This window comes from Oncorhynchus keta, chromosome 13, assembly GCF_023373465.1.
Source record: "Oncorhynchus keta strain PuntledgeMale-10-30-2019 chromosome 13, Oket_V2, whole genome shotgun sequence".
Taxonomy (NCBI): Eukaryota; Metazoa; Chordata; class Actinopteri; order Salmoniformes; family Salmonidae; genus Oncorhynchus; species Oncorhynchus keta.
The window spans coordinates 21,734,999-21,753,324 of NC_068433.1; the positions used below are offsets into that span (position 1 = coordinate 21,734,999).

An 18,326-nucleotide genomic window follows, 5' to 3' on the forward strand; every position below is an offset into this window, starting at 1 on the left:
CACACACAAAGTAGAAAATACCGGCTTATAGCAACTTGTTCAACTGACAGTTTCCCCTCTGCTGTTCCCCCAGGAGAACGGAAGCAGCGCCAAGAAGGACGAGCGCATGGTGCCCTCCAAGCGTTCCCCTAGCAACGGCATGGCCACGCCCAGCGAGACCCTGGTCAACGGCGTCTCGTAGAGGACTAGGTCCCACCCCCTAAAAACCCAGGTCTAGAGCAAGACTTCATGGCAAACTCTGTCCCTGCTTGCATTTACTTAAACCTTAAAACAGATGAGTGAAAAACAACAAAATACCGGATTCATACTTTGAGTGAGAGGGGGGAGAGAAAAAGTACAAAAAAACGACAGTCGCATCTTACTTAAACACACGTAACGGTGTATGTTATCCTATCTATCAGTACTTAGTGCTTATTTTAAAAAACAACTAGGTTGCCAAAAGGGCTGGTGGATATGACTTGATTTAAAAGAGAACTGAATCTCAGAAAACAGGACGAGACAATTTTTTTTTTAATGTTATTACTGGTTTGGACTTGTGGTCGCTCTCCCATTCAAACAGAAGCGTCTCTAAAAGTTGAGAGGAGAATAGATGCCAGCTGGGGAAAGGGAGGGATAGGCGGATGAGTCCAAGCGGTGAAGAACAAGTGTCAGGAGTGCTACGTACCCTGGCCTAAATGTCGGTTGGTGATGACGGACAGACCGATGTGATTATTGATAGACATTGTGCCTTGAATTTGAAAAAGTTCATTGTTGAGTTTTGTGTCACAGGAAAGAGGTTTTTATTTTATTTTTGCTCAGAGAACAGACCAGTAGTGAGGGAATGGGAGTTAAGAGTGTAAAGGTGTTAACTGTGGTAGGACAGAAAACAAGGGAACGAGTGACTGGCCAGAAAGTCTGGTGCCAAACAAAAAAATTCAAGGCGCTTGTCCTCAGTGAGAGTGGACTGGACAGTGTTTGGACTGTGTGTGTGTGTGTGCGTGAGAGATTGTGTTTGTACGTACGTGTGCACAGTTGAGAGAGCTGGCAACCACAGGATTAAAATGGGGGGGGGGGAACACAGAATTCTTGGAACATAGCCCTGGGTCGGTGGTGAGGTCACAAAGGCAGGCGAGGCCGCTCTTTTGGCCGGGCGGGGTAGGAGGAAGTGTTGCATCACTTCCCGTCTCCCATGCTCGACACTAGTGTCCAGGGCTGTCCCTATACATCCTGACAGACCGACTGACCGACAAACAATGAGAGGTTAAGGACTTGATGATATGTGGATCGATTTAGACTTTAAACAAATGAGAATTTTAGTGCCTCTTTTTCTCATGGCCCACTAGCAGTGTGGAATAGAGAGGTAGGGTAGCACGGCGCTCTAGCTTCCAGCCACACTTACTAATGCCTGGGTGAACTGCAGAATTGCGGTCTGAACGCACATGCCACGACGACCACGGGGGAAGGGAGGTAGACGGGTTGAAGGCGAGCCACGTTGTTTCACCCTTCTAGAATGGTCCGTGTGGCCGTGGCTGGGGGAGGAGACAGGCAGACTAGACTGACTGTGATGCTCACAGCTTCAAAAGGAATGAGTAGAGCCATACACACACGGGCTTACACAGATGCACGACTGCACCACGACACTGTTGCAATTCAGTCACGGGCGGAGGGCTTCAGTCAGTGTGGTCGACTGTGCGTTGTGGTCAAAGGAGAAATTACAGTGTTTTGAGATGGAACTATAAGCGAGATGGTTGTCCGGTTCCTAAAGGTGGCGGTCGATAGGGGGGGGGGTGTGACTCAGAAACCCTTGGTGGCTCATGTTACTGTCTTGGTTACCTCTCTCAACTGCGTTTTGTTCTTTCCACATAGAAAATATGAAATAAAATGGAAATGAAATCAACTGTCTTTTGAGATTAACTGGTTGATTTCTTCTGAGTTTGCACTATTTTTCTAAAACAATCAACAAACCAACTGCATGGTCATTCAGCAGTAGCTTTGCACGAGGCAGAGGGTTCACGTTTCAGTTTCACCATTTTATCCGCTACTAGAACTGCTGCTAATGTCCACCTTGAATGTGTTTTAGAATCCATACCGTAGACACTTAAGTACTGTTGTGGCTTCGGAATACCTTTCCACCACTCAAATTCACCCACAATATGGCTGCCTTTTTACAAGGATGACTAAGAATAAAAGAACCCCCATTTCCTTAGTGTAATTGTTTTCTTACCCTCATTAAATACTTATTGTAATACTCAGTGTAACATTGAGCATGATAGATGTTCACACAAGTATTGAGGCTAGTTAGGGATTGTGTTTACTGAATTACAATCACCCAGATTGATTGACCCCTTTTTCTTTTCAACTGTCTGCGTGTTAATGCGTCAGCAGCGCACTAAGTATTTCTATATTTGGTTCATGTGTGCATGCCTGCATGTAGGATTGAGAAAGATGGATCACTTTTGTCTTGTTATAGTGTGAAATGTGTACCTCGCTCCGTTGTCTTTAATACTATCTGCCGCTTGTGGCTCACTATCCCCATGTCTTTCTGGGTGGAGAGAATGTTGACCTTTCTGTGTGTGTATGCTAGTAGTACTGTTCAGGTACTGTCAACTCCTCAGTGTCAGGTAGGCTGGTCTTCACACATGTTCTGATGGCAATAAAGGACTTCATTGTTTGATAAGCATTTGTCCCTTTGGCTAAATCAAGAACATTTGACACACAAACCTTGGGACTGATAACTGAAATCCCCGTTATCACTCACCTGATGACATGTAAATTGAATAGGTTAGTCTAATGCCAACCTTTACAATTGATAGCCTTCAGCAGAATTTCGCTAAACTCTGTCCTGGGTTGGTTTTTGCCCTAGCACCTACACAGCTGATTGAAAATAATTCAAGTTTGATGAGTTGGTTTTGAGTCAGCTGTGTCGTGTTAGGGCAAAAACCTAAATGTGCTCCCGGCGGGCCCTAGGAAACCCTGTTGTACAGCAGCTTACATTGATAATGTCTACATACAGAAAGGAGCTTTGTTAATAAGGGGAAAAAAGCAGTCGCTGAGCATTTAGATCTGGTCCATTATCGCTGAGGCAGCACGTCACCCTGGATCTTGTTAGTCTTATGGCATTATATATACACTTAACAAAAATAAGCGCAGCATGCAACAATTTCTGAGTTAAGGAAATGTCAATTGAAATAAATGTAAGTCCTAATCTATGGATTTGACATGACTGGAATACAGAACTTTTTTTTTAAAGGTAGGGGCGTGGATCAGAACACCAGTCGGTATCTGGTGTGACCACCATTTGCCTCATGCAGTGCAACATCTTCAGAGTTGATTAGGATGTTAATTTGTGGTCTGTGGAATCTTGTCCCAATTCAATGGCTGTGTGAAGTTGTTGGATATTGAAGGGAACTGGAGCACACATCGATCCAGAGCATTCCAAACATGCTCAATGGGGGACATGTCTGGTGAGTATGCAGGCCAAGGAGGAACTGGGACATTTTCAGCTTCCAGGAATTGTGTACAGATCCTTGCGACAGGGATGTGCATTATCATGCTGAAACATAAGGTGATGGCGGCGGATGAACGGCACGACAATGGGCCTCAGGAGCTTGTCAGGTACCTACCTATGCACTCAAATTGCCATCGATAAAATGCAATTGTGTTCATTGTTTATGCCTGACCATACCATAACCCTACCACCACAGGGCACTCTTAACAATGTTGACGTCAAACAGCTCACCCACACAACTCTGTGGTTGTGAGGCTGGTTGAACAACCTGACATATTCTCTAAATCAATGCAATTGGCTTATGGTAGATAATTAACATTAAATTCTCTGGCAATTGCTCTGGTGGACATTCCTGCAGTCAGCATGCCAAGTGCACTCTCCCTGAACCGTGGCATTGGGTTGTGCAGAACTGCACATTTTAGTTGCCTTGTCCCCAGCACAAGGTGCACCTGTGTAAACATGCTGTTTAATCAGCTTCTTACTATGCCACACCTGTCAGGTGGATGGATCATCTTGGCAAAGGAGAAATGCTCACTAACAGGGATGTAAAAAAAAAGTGCAAAATTTGAGAAGATTTGTGCAAATGGAACATTTCTGGGATGTTTTATTTCAGCTCATGAAAAAAACACTACATGTCGCATTTATATTTTGTTCAGTGTTTATATAGGGAAAATCGTTCCATTAAGGATGCAGAATGACGATACAGCCTGTTCTGTGCCTGTGGATTAAGGAACTCAGGAGGGATGTGATGCTATAGCCAGAAGACTGCCAGCAATGGGACGGATTAATTTTATGAATGGCCAGGTTACTATGAAACCAGTACAGGCTCCGTTCAGACATGAAGCCCAATTTATATTTTTTCCACTAATTGGTCTTTTGGCCAATCAGATTAGCACTGAAAAAGATCTGCTGCCAATACCAAGTAGTGGAAAAAGTAAACCCAGCGATAGTCACTCCCCAAGGTTAATCATGTCCCAGATTTGAGTAAAGTAAATTGTGTAGGCTGCCTCAAGTTTTTTACAGAAGTTAGGTGGCAGATCCGAATTAGTCCAACAAGGGGCTGCAGTGTACACTTGCCCAAGGAGGAATCGGTGGTGTATTCATTAGTCGGATTCTGTTGCAAGACTTTTGGCTGTTTACTCCAAATGTTCTTAAACTGAAATTGTAGTTCAATTGAGTCTTCCAAAAAATAACATGTCTGGGAGAAGTTGGAAGGAAACCTGTGGACTTCACTCCACTTTAGAGCGTGGAAGAATCGATAATGTATAGATGTGCAGCTGAGCTTGTCCCAAACACATTGCAGACTATTCGGATTGGAATGGCAACGTGTGGAAACTACAACTTCATTTAAGAACCTAACAGCTTTTACATCACGTTGAAGAGCGTTTGGAGTAAACGGTTTCTGTTGCAGAACGTTTTGCAACAGACGTTTTAAAATGGAATCCGACTAATGAATGTGACAGAGTTGTAATACCACTGGCCCGGCTGAGTGGTAGTATTGGATGTAGCCTCCTGCAGCTGCGTCGGGCAGGGCACATGATATTCAATTAAAGCATGTATTGTATTGTCAACAATTGGGAGTCACACTGACACAGTGGCGACCTTTTTGCATGTTATTTTGGAATGAATACGTGTCACATCAGTTTGCAACCAATAAAAAAAATGAATTAATAGAGCCGCATACAAACATGATCTCATTTTTGCTTATTTTTTTGAGCAAGTGCCAAAATGCAGGTGTTTCAGCCTAGCTCAATGCTTCCTGTGGTGGGGCAGCCAGCGGAAATACAGAGTGTAGGGGTTGGTAATGTTCTCTAGATGCGCCGTGATTGGTGCAGCACCTTGGGTGATGCCATAGATTTACATCAGACGTTCCCATCCAAGAAGGCTCAAGGTCATTGGCCACAGATGCAATGACGTCAAAACACGTTATATCTACCATAGCTTCGATTGGGCTGTACAAAAAAACCGAATAGTATATAAATGTATGCATCACTACTGTAAATCGCTATTGATAAGAACGTCTAATAAATGACTGAAATGTAAAATAAAATACAAATACAAATGGCGGATCATGTCAACATCATACTTTAAAAATCTTAGCAAGCTAGACAGGTTTTCATCATCACGAATTAAGACTACAATCTACTGGCAAATCCTTTTCAATTCTACATATGAAGAGAAATGATAGATAAAATGTATCCGTGCTCATCGGCCATTGGACATAAATATTACACAAGTTGGAAATCGCAAATTCAACAATGAGTGGTTTGGAAATTCCAAGTCTGAGTTCAAGGGTCTCTTTTCCAAACTTAAAAGTTAAACATTCACATTCAACACCATGGGCCGGAAAAGGTTAAATACATTGGCCATGCTTTCAATCCAGCATGACTTCTGCCCATTCAAAACAACTGGAAACTGGGAAATCCCAGACTTCAGTGAATTCTAGACAACTGGGATCTCAGGAAAAAAATGAGCTATTTTTGAGTTCGGACCTATAAAATGTGTGTGTGTGAACAATTTCTAAGGTACATACATTCAGCAGGGCTGGCAACTTTTGAAGAAACTTGGAGTGAGATTTGCTATGTGAATTTCATTGCCCCCCTTGCACAATCCCTAGAAGGGGAACTTGGAAAATGTTACTGTTTTAAAGCTCATTTCCAGCAATGTTATGTATTTTGCCATGGTTTATGCCCAGTTGCAATTTTATCATGTAAATCTTGGTGGGGCAAACTAGCCCATATTTTTGGGGGGGATGCATGCCAGCAAAGTCACTACATAACACAACATGAAACAATACATTAATTGCACTATAACGGTGACAAACTGTGCCCACAAACTGTTAGGGCCAACATAAAGTCCCACAACAGCAGTCCCAACACCTTACCACTTCCACACCTGGCAATCAGTGGAGCCTTGTCTGGCATCGAAACAGTTCATTCAGCTTAATTTACTGTCTTAAAAAAAACATAACTGATATGGCTAACTTGCTTAAACAAATGTGGTTTCTACTGACAATTGAGATGTACAAAATATGGCATAAGGTGACGACGAGCGGAGGAGAGGGAATCCGTAATTTCGATTAAGACATAAATGAGCGAGCTAGGACGGACATAGTCAATATAACTATTTATTCAGCACTTTTGAAATGTACAGCAAAAGAATTCAGAACATGGCCCGTTCTTACATTATTCTCCATGTACACCAAGTCAGAACCGTAGGATAAGAAAAGGGAGCATATAAGCAGACAATGAATGCTCTTACAATATTCAATGATTACATTTCTCTAAAAACAGGCTATTTTATTTATTTTTTATTTCACCTTTGTTTAACCAGGTAGGCAAGTTGAGAACAAGTTCTCATTTACAAGAGAGATAAGCGAGGTAAATGCAAAAAAAAAGGCCATGGTGGTGAAGTAAATACAATATAGCAAGTAAAACACTGGAATGGTAGATTTGCAGTGGAAGAATGTGCAAAGTAGAGATATATATAATGGGGTGCAAAGGAGCAAAATAAATAAATACAGTAGGGGGAGAGGTAGTTGTTTGGGCTAAATTATAGATGGGCTATGTACAGGTGCAGTAATCTGTGAGTTGCTCTGGCAGCTGGTGCTTAAAGCTAGTGAGGGAGATGCGTTTCCAGTTTCAGAGATTTTTGTAGTTCGTTCCAGTTATTGGCAGCAGAGAACTGGAAGGAGAGGCGGAATTGGTTTTGGGGGTGATCAGAGAGATATACCTGCTGGCGCGCGTGCTACAGGTGGGTGTAGCTATGGCTATGGTGACCAGTGAGCTGAGATAAGGGGGGACTTTACCTAGCAGGGTATTGTAGATTACCTGGAGCCAGTGGGTTTGGCGACAAGTATGAAGCGAGGGCCAGCCAACAAGAGCGTACAGGTCGCAATGGTGGGTAGTATATGGGGCTTTGGTGACAAAACAGATGGCACCGTGAAAGACCGCATCCAATTGATTGAGTAGTGTATTGGAGGCTATTTTGTAAATGACATCGCCAAAGTCGAGGATCGGTAGGATGGTCAGTTTTACAAGGGTATGTTTGGCAGCATGAGTGAAGGATGCTTTGTTGCGAAATAGGAAGACAATTCTAGATTTAACTTTGGATTGGAGATGTTTGATGTGGGTCTGGAAGGAGAGTTTACAGTCTAACCAGACACCTAGGTATTTGTAGTTGTCCACATATTCTAAGTCAGAACCATCCAGAGTAGTAATGTTGAACGGGCAGGCAGGTGCAGGCAGAGATTGGTTGAAGAGCATGCATTTAGTTTTACTTGTATTTAAGAGCAATTGGAGGCCACGGAAGGAGAGTTGTATGGCATTGAAGCTCGTCTGGCGGGTTGTTAACAGTGTCCAAAGAAGGGCCAGAAGTATACAGAATGGTGTCGTCTACGTAGAGGTGGATCAGAGACTCACCAGCAGCAAGAGCGACATCATTGATGTATACAGAGAAGAGAGTCGGTCCAAGAATTGAACCCTGTGGCACCCTCATAGAGACAACAGGCCCTCCGATTTGACACACTGAACTCTATCAGAGAAGTAGTTGGTGAACCAGGCAAGGCAATCATTTGAGAAACCAAGGCTATCGAGTCTGCCGATGAGGATGTGGTGATTGACAGAGTCGAACGCCTTGGCCAGGTCAATGAATACGGCTGAACAGTATTGTTTCTTATCGATGGTGGTTAAGATATCGTTTAGGACCTTGAGCGTGGCTGAGGTGCACCCATGACCAGCTCTGAAACCAGATTGCATAGCGGAGAAGGTATGGTGGGATTCGAAATGGTCGGTAATCTGTTTGTTTGTTGACTTGGCTTTCGAAGACCTTAGAAAGGCAGGGTAGGATAGATATAGGTCTGTAGCAGTTTGGGTCAAGAGTGTCCCCCCCTTTGAAGAGGGGGATGACTGCAGCTGCTTTCCAATCTTTGGGAATCTCAGACGACACGAAAGAGAGGTTGAACAGGCAAGTAATAGGGGTTGCAACAATTTCGGCAGATCATTTTTGAAAGGGTCCAGATTGTCTAGCCCCGCTGATTTGTAGGGGTCCAGATTTTTCAGCTCTTTCAGAACATCAGCTGACTGGATTTGGGAGAAGGAGAAATGGGGAAGGCTTGGATGAGTTGCTGTGGGGGCTGCAGTGCTGTTGACCGGGGTAGGGGTAACCAGGTGGAAAGCATGGCCAGTCGTAGAAAAATGCTTATTGAAATTCTCAATTATAGTGGATTTATCGGTGGTGATAGTGTTTCCTATCCTCAGTGCAGTGGGCAGCTGGGATGAGGTGTTCTTATTCTCCATGGACTTTACAGTGTCCCAGAACTTTTTTGAGTTTGTGTTGCAGGACTTAAATTTCTGCTTGAAAAAGCTAGCCTTGGCTTTTCTAACTACCTGTGTATAATGGTTTCTAGCTTCCCTGAAAAGTTGCATATCACAGGGGGCTGTTCGATGCTAATGCAGAACGCCATAGGATGTTATAGGATGCTATAGGCTACATGTGCACCACCAAGTCAGAACAGTAGGCTAAATTATGAGGGGAAAATTGACAAAATTATTATGGTGAGGCACATGGGCTACTAACAGCTTACTACACAACATACACTTAGTATTACTTTCTTAGCTACAGTATACATGTCTCCCTGGCATATTACAGAATTTATGCAACAGCACAAAATTCATTTTTGGTCTCACCTTGTTGTGCTGTGCTCACTTGAACAGGAAGGTGGCGCGGTGGACCTTTATCATTAAACTTTGTCATCAAAGTCTGGCATTCCCAGGATTTATGGTGGTTTCAAGAGACCTTGGAACTTGAGAAAAAAACTAAGTTGAATCATGATGACGTCAGTCATTTTCAGGTTGGAGCTCTAGAAAGAGGCCCGAGTTCCCAACTTACAAAAACGTATTTTCCTAGTCGGAGCTTGTTTTTTCAGAGTTCCCAGTTTTTTTTAACTCACCGAAGTCTGAGATTTCCCAGTTCTGAGTTTCCAGGTGTTTTCAGCTTGGCTGAGCTCAGCATAAATCATGCTGGATTGACAGCATGGCCAATGTTGAATGTTTATCCTTTTAAGCTTGTAAAAAGAGACCCTTAAACCCAGACTTGGACCACACACCCACTTCACTGAATAGCAGGCAGGTAATGCTTGCAGTTAGCCACTGATTCATTTCAAACTACTCAGTGTTGAATTTGCTGTGTTGTTGTGTAATGTGTCCAATGAGCACCAATTAACACTGATATGTTTTATCTATAATTTGACAAGTATGGAAAATGATTTGCCAGTAGATTGTCGACATAATTCGTGATGATGACTGCTAGCTTGCTAGCTAAGATTTTGAAAGTATGATGTTGACATGATCAGTCCAATGTAGATGTATATCGTGATTTGACCAAATTTGATCTATGGCCAATGACCTTGAGCCTCCTTGGATGAGCACTTCTAATGCACTTCTAATGTACCTCTATGGCAGCACCCAAGGGGTTTGAATTTTCAAGCTCTATCTGTAGATTTTGCGGTAATGTAGTGTCCCCATGAGTGACAGAACACTGAGCCAATCACGGTGCAACTAGAGAACATTACCAAACCCACCACCACAGAAAGCACTGAGCTAGGCTGAAACACCTGCATTTTGGAGCTGCCTTACTCAAGAAAACAAAAAAGAGACTATGTTTGTATGCAGCTTTATTAACTCCATTATGATATTTTTGACATTGTTTGCAAACTGATATGTGACACATAATTAATGCCAAAATAACATGCAAAACAAGCAACAACAACAAAAATATACACATTACCAGGTAAAAGTTTGGACACACCTACTCATTCCAGGGTTTTTCTTTATTTGGACTATTTTCTACATTGTAGATTAATAGTGAAGACATCAAAAGTATGAAATAACACATATGGAATCATGTAGTAACCAAAAAAGTGTTAAACAAATCAAAATATATTTTATATTTGAGATTCTTCAAAGTAGCCCCCTTTTGCACACTTCCCACTGAGATAAGGAGACACCAGATACTGACTGTTACTTCTGATTTTGACCCTCCCCCCCTTGTTCAGGGACACAGACATAAAGATAATCTTTATTGAACAAAACAAACATTTATTGTGTAACTGGGAGTCTCGTGAGTGCAAACATACCAAGATCAAAGGTAAGTGATTAATTTGATTGCTTTTCTGACTTTTGTGACCAATCTACTTTGCTGCTAGCTGTTTGTAATTTTTTTGTCTGCTGAGAGCTGTCCTCACATAATCACATGGTTTGCTTTCACCATAAAGCCTTTTTGAAATCTGACACACCGGCTGGATTAACAACAGGTTAAACTGTGTTTTGGTGTATTGCACTTGTGATTTCATGAAAATGAAATCTTTTTTGTAATTTAATTTGAATTTGGAGCTCTGCAATTCACCGAATGTAGACAAAAATTATCCCGCTAAAGGGATCTAAGCGGCAAGAGGTTTTAAGTTTGCTGAAAATAAACGCAGTTGACAGTGAGAGGACGTTTATGTGACTCATACCATGGAGTGTTTCCACTACATCAAGGCTCTGCACAAGAATGTTTTATATTCATGGTTGATGGCAGAGGGGAACCAAATCATAGACCACAATCTCCTTGTCCATAAACTGCTTTCAAGGTTAGGACACAAACATTTTGTAATTTGGGTGAACTATCTCTTTAAAATAGATCTGGAAGAAAATCCTGTTTGCTCTCCAGGACGGTTGGCCCCCCCCTGATCTATGTTTCCCAAGTGCTGGGTGTTTGAAAATGTTCTTGTTTAGCAATTCATTTCTCAAAATCACCCAAACTTCAAGAACAATCTAATGAATATAGGAATGTGGTTTACGCCTACTAGTTGAAGATCCTTTCCATCATTTTACTCTACATAGACACAATATGATGTGTTTATGAGTTGTGAGTCACCATCTCTGCCTAGCATGTGCACAATACTAAAATGTCAAAAAGTAGATTTAATTCCTGGAGTATTTAATATCCAATGCTTATTTGTATGGCTGCAAAAATATATAGCCTCCTATCATTCATTTTCAAATACACGAGTAGGCATATCAGATTTAAAATATGTGATTACACTGGCAAAATTGGGGAGAAGTGGAATAATAATAAAATACGTTTGGGGAATAACAGTACTATTCTTGCTGACAAGCACAGTAATTACCCTATATTTTAAACCATTGTTAAGAATGAGAATTGTTCTACTGATCAGACTAAATAAAGTAAATAGACAATAACATCTCCTGTAGACATGATGACATAAATCTGCCCCTACACCCTAACAAAATGATTTTTCTATTTGTTTTCCCACTCTAGAATCAAACATAAACTTTTGGGATTCCCAATATGTTTAAAAAAAATATTTTCATAGTTACAAATTAGGTCAAACTTCCATGATAAAACATACTGTAGGTCTGTCTGTTGCATTTTTGTTGTCACAGACTAAATCCCAATCACCAAACGAGTGGACTAATGAGACGACTAAAACTTTTAGTCCACTCATTAGATCTAACGAGGGGACTAAACCTTTCCCCCTCAGGAGACCGAAAAGATTTGGCATGAGCCCCCAGATCCTCAAAAGATTCTACAGCTGCACCATCGAGAGCATCCTGACCGGTTGCATCACCACCTGGTATGGCAACTGCTCGGCCTCTGACCGTAAGGCGCGACAGAGGGTAGTGCGAATGGACCAGTACATCACTGGGGCCAAACTTCCTGCCATCCAGAGACTACAGTCACCCAAATTATAGACTGTTTTCTCTGCTACTGCACGGCAAGCGGTACCGGAGCGCCAAGTCTCGGACCAATAGGCTCCTCAACAGCTTCTACCCCCAAGCCATTAGACTGCTGAACAATTCATACAAATCGCCACCGGACAATTTACATGACCTCAACTAGCTTGTACCCCTGCACACTGACTCGTATTGGTGCCCCCTGTATATGGCCTCGTTATTGTTATTCTTGTGTTACTTTTTATTATTACTTTTTTATTTCAGCCTACTTGGTCAATATTTTCTTCTTCTTGAACTGCACTGTTGGTTTGTAAGTAAGCATTTCACGGTAAAGTCTACACTGTTGGTTAAGGGCTTGTAAGTAAGCTTTTCATGGTAAAGTCTACACTTGTTTTATTCAGTGCATGTGGCAAATAAAGTTTGATTTGATTTAATGAATGTGTGGATTAAATATGCTTTACTACATGCTGTCAAAAGGCTGCATTCTGCAATAGATTTATGGAAGGGAGTAACAGCAACCAAATTTAGTTGACATTTTACATAAAACACTGCTACCATGCTGTTCTTTTTAAAGTTTTATCAAATCAGCAGAGAACACTGTCTCTCCATTCCATGAGTGAGCCCCAGAAAAACGACTGTTGAAACATTCTGCAATTACCTGGGGTGTATTTGTCATAAGTGCCACTGACTCTTGCGAGACTAGACTGCCATTCTGCCTTATATGATCAGCATGTCTTGTTATTTTGCCATCATCCCTATTTACAAGTACCTTTCACTCAAGTGTGCTGTGTGTTATTGCCACTGAGTACGTTTACATGCACAATATTATTATTGATTGTGCCAGTAGGCAGATTATGCAACAGTCATATAACCACTTTACCTGTTGATCTTAAATCGGCGTAAAAGCAATCGAAATAAATTCCCACCGATTAAAATACACAATATTTCGAATTGTTAGGAAAAGGTGTTCCTGCGGTGTATTTGATCTGCTCGTCTGCTAGCACCAGCCGAGCGAGGCCTCTTTAGCGCGAGTGAAGTGAGTTCGGAACATCTGAATGCAGAGCTGCCAACAGTTCAGTTGTCTCACGCATTGGCCGTGAGACACACGCATCTGACCCTATTCCCACAGAACACCTCATATCTCACGCATCGTAAACTACTGCATTTATTTATCTAATTAGTCCATTAGCGCGTTAACTTTTCAACTAGGATCCAAATCGTTTTGAAATCGGAGGATCTGCGCCTGCAATGTAACATCACGAGCAGAACCTCTTATCACTGTCCTGTCTTGCCACATCTGTTTCAACCGCGGCACATTGAAGCATATGATTGGTCTAGTTATGTGAGGGATCAAGGGGATTGGATACATGTTTTAAAGAAATGCCTCTCAAGATTAGAGTGGAACTGGGGGAGGATGTATACCACAGTGCCAGAACATACATTTTGCAACTCCTATACCTAGAAGATTGACAAAAACAACACATTAACTGCTTGGATAGGATTTGCCGTTTTTGATAGTAGTTGTCCTTTAATTATCCTTTACATGTAGAAATTGTATAAGAAAACAGAGTACACACATATTTGTGCTACAAATGGGTGGCAAGGGATCTGATTGGCAGTATTATTTGAAGAAGAGCACAGGTGCAACCCTCAGATCACAGTGTGCATTGTGGGGCTACATACCAAATGACACCCAATTCTCTATATCAGGGCTCTCCAACCCTGTTCCTGGAGAGCTACCCTCCTGTAGGTTTTCAATCCAACCCCAGTTGTAACTAACCCAATTTCGTTTATCAACCAGCTAATTATTAGAGTCAGGTGCGCTAGATTAGGGTTGGAGTGAAAACCAACAGGACCATTGCTCTCCAGGAACAGGGTTGGATAGTCCTGCTCTATATAGTGCACTTCCATTGAGCAGGGTCCATAGGAGTCTATGGAGGTTTTTTGTTGTTCTATCTTATGTTATTTTTAGTGCTACGCTGATTTTGATTACTGGAGTGTTGGGTTTGGAGCTTTGCTGAAAGGCATTTAAAGTTTCCACACCAAACATAGCGACCAACAAAGCCAGCAGAAAAACATGATTATTGCAGTACATTGTCTTGCTGTGGTCTTCAGCAATCTCTTCATCAACATTTCCAAGAGAGTGTGTGTTTGTGTGTGTGTGTGTGTGTGTGTTTGAGAGAGAGAGAGAGAGAGAGGAGAGAGAGAGAGAGAGAGAGAGAGAGAGAGAGAGAGATTGAATGCATCAAAAGATTGAATGCATCAAAAGATTCATAGAGCGTATCAGAACGACAAGGTTACAGTGAGGAATGAGGAAATTAAGATTTTTGTCTTCAATCTGTCAAAAGCTTATCATCCCTTTGTTCAACTGACTAGCAGGTGTGACTGTAGGTGCGTCAGTGCGTTTGAATGCACACCCATCATAACTACACTCATCACAGCCAGCGCAACATGTCTCCCAACGTGGACTCAGCACAAGAAACACTGTTGTATCTCACAGTGGAGACAAAATTCTCAGGTAACATGTGCTTTTATTTGTAATCCATTCATTTTAAATGTTTAATTAAAATGTACTGGGGAAAAAATAAACGCGACATGTAAAGTGATATATGAGCTGAAATAAAAGATCATAGAAATGTTAGATACGCACAAATATTTCTCTCAAATGTGCACAAATTTGTTTTACATCCCTGATGGTAAGCATTTCTCCATTGCCAAGTTAATCCCGTCCACCTGACAGGTGTGGTATATCAAGAAGCTTATGCTGGGGACAATAAAAAGGCCACTCTAAAATGTGCAGTTTTGTCACTCAACACAATGCCACAGATGTCTCAAGCTTTGAGGGACCGTGCAATTGGCATGCACGTCGTCCTTAGCAGGGTCTTAACCTGACTGCAGTTCGACGTCGTAAACCCGAATTCAGTGGGCAAATGCTCGCCTTCGATGGCCACTGGCATGGTGGAGAAGTGTAATCTTCATGGATGAATCCCGGTTTCAACTGTACCGGGAAGATGGCAGGAAGTATTTATGTCATCATGTGGGTGAACAGTTTGCTGATGACAACGTTGTGAACAGAGTACCGGTGGGGTGGGGTTATGGTATGGCCAGGCATAAGCTGCAGACAATAAACATAGTTTCATTTTATTGATGGCAATTTGAATGCACAGAGATACTGTGAGATGGCCATTCATCCACCACTATCACCTCATGTTTTAGCGTGATAATGCACAACCCCATGTCACAAGTTCTTCCATGGCCTGCATACTCACCCATTGAGTACATTTGGTATGCTCTGGATCAACTTGTAGGACAGCGTGTTCCAGTTCCCGCCAATATCCGTCAACTTCGCACAGCCATTGAAGAGGTGTGGGACAACATACCACGGCCACAATCAACAGCCTTGTTATGTTCTGTTAATTACTGATGTCCCCTTTAAGGCGGGAACACCCTTGGTCATGCGCAGGTTGTTCTATGTTATTCTGGTACTAACTCGTTTGAGTAAGTGTGTAAATGTGAAGCTCCAGTTCAATTGCTTGTATTCAGAGTCTTTCTTATTACATAAATAAGTACTAAGTGTTAAGACACTACAAGCCTGATCAACGCTATGCGAAGTAGATGTGTCACGCTGCATGAGGCAAATGGTGGTCATACCAGATACGGACTGGTTTCCTAACCTCACAACCTCAACAGATACATATCTGTATTCCCAGTCATGTGGAATCTATAGATTAGGGCCTAATTAATTTATTTCAATTGACTGATTTCCTTATATGAACTGTAACTGAGTAAAATCGTATAAAATGTTACATGTTGCATTTATATTTATGTTCAGTGTAGCTGAATTCCAGAATACAGACTCATTTTTGGATCTGGATCCATTTAACTTGAAATGTAGGCTTACACAAAAGCTCTCAATTTGATATTAAAGATTGGAAAAGGTCTACTATAGACTACATTTTCATCAACACATGAAAGGAAGAATGTGATTTTGTACGATGGCTTTCATCTTTACAGGCAAAGCCAGCCTACAAAGTGTTTACAATGAGAACAGAGGATGTGGAGAGGGTGAGATGGAGAGATAAACCACATCTCTCTCTCTCTTATTAGTTTGAGATGGCAGGGAAATGTTTTCAAGCTAACTTTTTGTACAGAAACCACAATGACTAATAATATGTTCAACAGTTGCACAACAGTGTCACCTGCCAAGTTCGTGATCGCCATGACTACCAACAACATTACAATCCTTAATGACTCTTTGTGTTTTCTTTGCAATGTTGGGCACAGGAATTCAGAGCCAAAGTGGACAAGGTGTCAGAACCAGAATCTGAAAAATGACCACTTCCAGCAGCCCTGTCTACTGCCCTCTCATCCAGGCCATGGTGAACGTAAGCATGCCATCCAACTCCTCGGCCAGGGTGGGGGCTTTGAGCCTGGTTACGGTGTGTCTCCACAGCCTGGTCTCCGCCTTCAGTATCCTAGAGAACCTCCTCATCCTGGGGGTGGTGGGCTTCCGCGTCCGCCGCACAGTCATCAGTGTTTGGATCCTCAACCTGGCTGCCTCGGACCTCCTTTCCACAGCCTCCCTCCCCTTCTTCACCATCTTCCTGGCCCGTGGAGGCACTTGGACCCTGGGTACCACCTTCTGCAAGACCCACTCCTCCGTCTTCTTCCTCAACATGTTCGTCAGCGCCTTCCTGCTGGCAGCCATCTCCCTCGACCGCTGTCTGGTGGTGCTGAAGCCCGTCTGGGCCCAGAACCGGAGGAATGTACGCCTGGTCGGAAGAGTGTGCGGGGTCATCTGGGCCCTGGCAATACTCTGTACACTACCGTACTATCTGTTCCGGGATACTATTCGCCGACATGACGGGCGGGTCATGTGTTACTATAACTACGCCCAGTACCTGGGAGTGAGGGAGTTTGACCTAAGAGAGCTGTGTGAGGCTCGCCAGGATGCCCTGGCCTTCTCTAAGCTCCTCCTGGCCTTCTCTAAGCTCCTCCTGGCCTTCATACCTCCCCTGGTGGTCATTGTGGGGAGCTACGTGTTGGTGAACATTGGTATCATGCGGCGTGGCTGCAGAAGGTGCTCTTTCCGCTTTGTGCGGCTTGTGGTAGCTGTGGTAGTGAGTTTTGTGGTCTGCTGGGCTCCGTACCACATCTTCAGCGTACTGGAGGCTGCAGCCCAGTACCAACCCTCCCTCCGGGGCCTCGTGGCCCACGGCCTGCCCCCTGCCGCCAGTCTAGCCTTCCTCAACAGTGTGCTAAACCCCATCCTCTATGTGTTCAGCTGCCCGGATTTGTGTGGTAAGATCAGACAGTCTCTGGGAGCGGTGCTTGAGAGCGTGCTGGCGGAAGACCTAGGTGAGTTCTCACGGCAACGCAGCACCCGACACTCCTCTATCGGTGCTTCATAGCTGCTGCTGAGGGGGATGAGGTCCCACAACAACACCCCCTGCCTGAGAGGAGAAGACTCCAGGGCGGAGGAGGAGCTGGAGCCGAAGTAGGAGAAGAAACACCCTGCTAACTGAGAGGTCTGTCAAATTTGGTTCCGGTCCAGGTTCTGCATCTGTGGGATACATAATGATCGATTGATATGTCATGGAATTTTGAATCAGTATCATGTACAACATACACCCAGAAGTACTGAGGGACATGTTTTGTGTGTTTTTGCAATGCTTCTCATAGCGTGTTTAATCTACTGATATGTAGAGCAATGTGAACTGTGAAGTATAGGCTCAGCTGTACTCTAGTATGCTTTTATATTTGCTTGCTGATATGTTTTTTACGGTACTCATTCCGAATAGGCGAAATACATCTGCTATATTTCCGATGGTCTTGTAGTACAGCCTTGACAGACAATCAGGAGCATTAAAATGATCCACAAAACTGCATGACGGTCACTCGGTTTCAGCTCTACCAGTGAACTCAGAATACACTGGCATCCCGTTATTCAAACCTCTGCCCTGAAGCTGGACAACCTTTACTGTACTGATTAAGAGAGAACAGCTGCGAGGAATGGTTTGATTCTGTATATCTATAATGAATAAATAATGTATTTCAATTGACGTTATTTACTGCGATAAGCAAATTAAAGTATAAAAATC

General features: G+C 42.9%; 2 protein-coding genes across 5 annotated transcripts in view; both read left to right on the forward strand.

Moving 5' to 3' along the window:
• Positions 1 to 2,656, forward strand: part of fxr2 (FMR1 autosomal homolog 2) — a 29,053-nt gene extending 26,397 nt beyond the window's left edge. For all 4 annotated transcript variants that reach the window (XM_035783664.1, XM_052459692.1, XM_035783665.1 and 1 more), the window contains exon 17: positions 74 to 2,656. In XM_035783664.1, the coding sequence (XP_035639557.1) occupies positions 74 to 181 (108 nt within the window). In that variant the 3' untranslated portion in view covers positions 182 to 2,656. The remainder of the gene's footprint in view (positions 1 to 73) is intronic.
• An 11,587-nt stretch (positions 2,657 to 14,243) lies between these two features.
• LOC118392043 (prostaglandin D2 receptor 2-like) lies at positions 14,244 to 18,253 on the forward strand. Its single transcript, XM_035783667.2, has 2 exons — positions 14,244 to 14,743; positions 16,510 to 18,253. The coding sequence occupies exon 2, from the start codon at positions 16,557 to 16,559 to the stop codon at positions 17,634 to 17,636; it is 1,080 nt and encodes a 359-aa protein (XP_035639560.1). The 5' UTR covers positions 14,244 to 14,743; positions 16,510 to 16,556; the 3' UTR covers positions 17,637 to 18,253.
• Positions 18,254 to 18,326: the final 73 nt, after the last annotated feature.